Raw genomic sequence first — 1,324 nt, 5'->3', positions numbered from 1 at the left:
CTGGCGATTTACAAAGAAGAGGGGGCTTTCCAAGGGCGCAAAAATCGCCACATCTGGGAGAAATTATGGAGCACCGAACTTCGGAGCACCAACAATAAATAGGACCAACAGTTGTGGCACAAATATGCCATATTTGCACACACGACGTCGTTAATTATTCTAGGCTATATCCACTCAGTAACCACCCCCTTTGTCTAAGAATAAAGCTGGTATAATCATCATGGAGCCTCGATGTTCCACCAGCCCATGCATCCTCTGTCCCGGATCCAACTCCTGACGAACAGCCTGTAGAAGATAGCGTGCAGTTAATGCTCATTGCGGACGCGGCTATGGGCTTGACTACTGGTTCTCTCGTATCCGCACCTTCACCACTTTTCGAAAGGGATCCCATAAAGCTGTCTGATTTGGAAGGACTTCAACGGGCTATGCCGTTCAACGCACAGTCCGTACCCATGGGAGCAACACTCCATGAGGCTTCGGCATGCACACAGTTAAAGCCAAGTATTATGTTAGCTCCGCTGATGTCGGGGGTTGGATCAACTGAGTCGCTCATACTCGAATCTTCAATTGCATCGATGCCAATCAAACCTTCGACAAACGCAACGGGACCAACCAACTATCAACTAAAGCCACCTCCTGAGGAAGAATATTCGAGTGAAGTTGATGCAGAAGCTGCTATTTATGCTTGGACTGCACAACATGGCTACAACGTGGCTAAGAAGGAACTAGAGAGAAACAAAAATGGAGACGTGATATACAGACTATTTGCGTGTGATCAATGGGGTAAACCCAAGAACACTCGACGTCTGCGAGGTTAAGATTGTGTACGCACAAATCGACGGTCCTGTCGGTTCGGGTGTCCTATGCGCATCAAAATTGTAGCTGTTGATGGCATGAATTCAACAGGACCGTGGAAAAGCATGTACACTCGAGATGGCAGTCACATTCATAACCACCATTTTCAAACGTTGTGAAAATTGTGACCTCTTACGCACTAAATGAAACGTATCAGTTGTGGAAAGTGGCTATTAAACATGTCCACGAGTTGATCAAAGACCCAACGAAGGGGAATACAACACAGCAATGTAGTGAGAAATTCCGCCGCTGTTACGGAAGACCCTGCGTACATGAAATGATTCGGGTGTACCAGGCTGAGTGTACTAAACTTCTTCAGCCTAGTGGTTTTGACCGGCATTGGTGGGTTCGAGACCGCGGGAACGAGCGAGTTGGTGAAGTTTTGGAACCAGTTTTACGGGCGACAAAACGAAGTGCAATCTCGAAAAGAGCTTCGCACCAAGCAGGGGAGGATGCCAACAGCACGCGA

At 47.7% G+C, this 1,324-nt stretch overlaps 1 protein-coding gene across 1 annotated transcript; it reads left to right on the top strand.

The window, feature by feature from the left end:
* Positions 1 to 425: 425 nt before the first annotated feature.
* PPTG_22995 (hypothetical protein) lies at positions 426 to 818 on the top strand (the record flags this gene model as incomplete). Its single annotated transcript, XM_008907829.1, has 1 exon — positions 426 to 818. One exon carries the CDS (start codon positions 426 to 428, stop codon positions 816 to 818), a length of 393 nt encoding a protein of 130 aa, XP_008906077.1.
* Positions 819 to 1,324: the final 506 nt, after the last annotated feature.

This window comes from Phytophthora parasitica (genome assembly GCF_000247585.1).
Source record: "Phytophthora parasitica INRA-310 unplaced genomic scaffold supercont2.27, whole genome shotgun sequence".
NCBI lineage: Eukaryota > Oomycota > Peronosporomycetes > Peronosporales > Peronosporaceae > Phytophthora > Phytophthora nicotianae.
The sequence above is the reverse complement of the archived record's forward strand: the minus strand, read 5'-3'. Positions and strand labels throughout refer to the sequence as shown.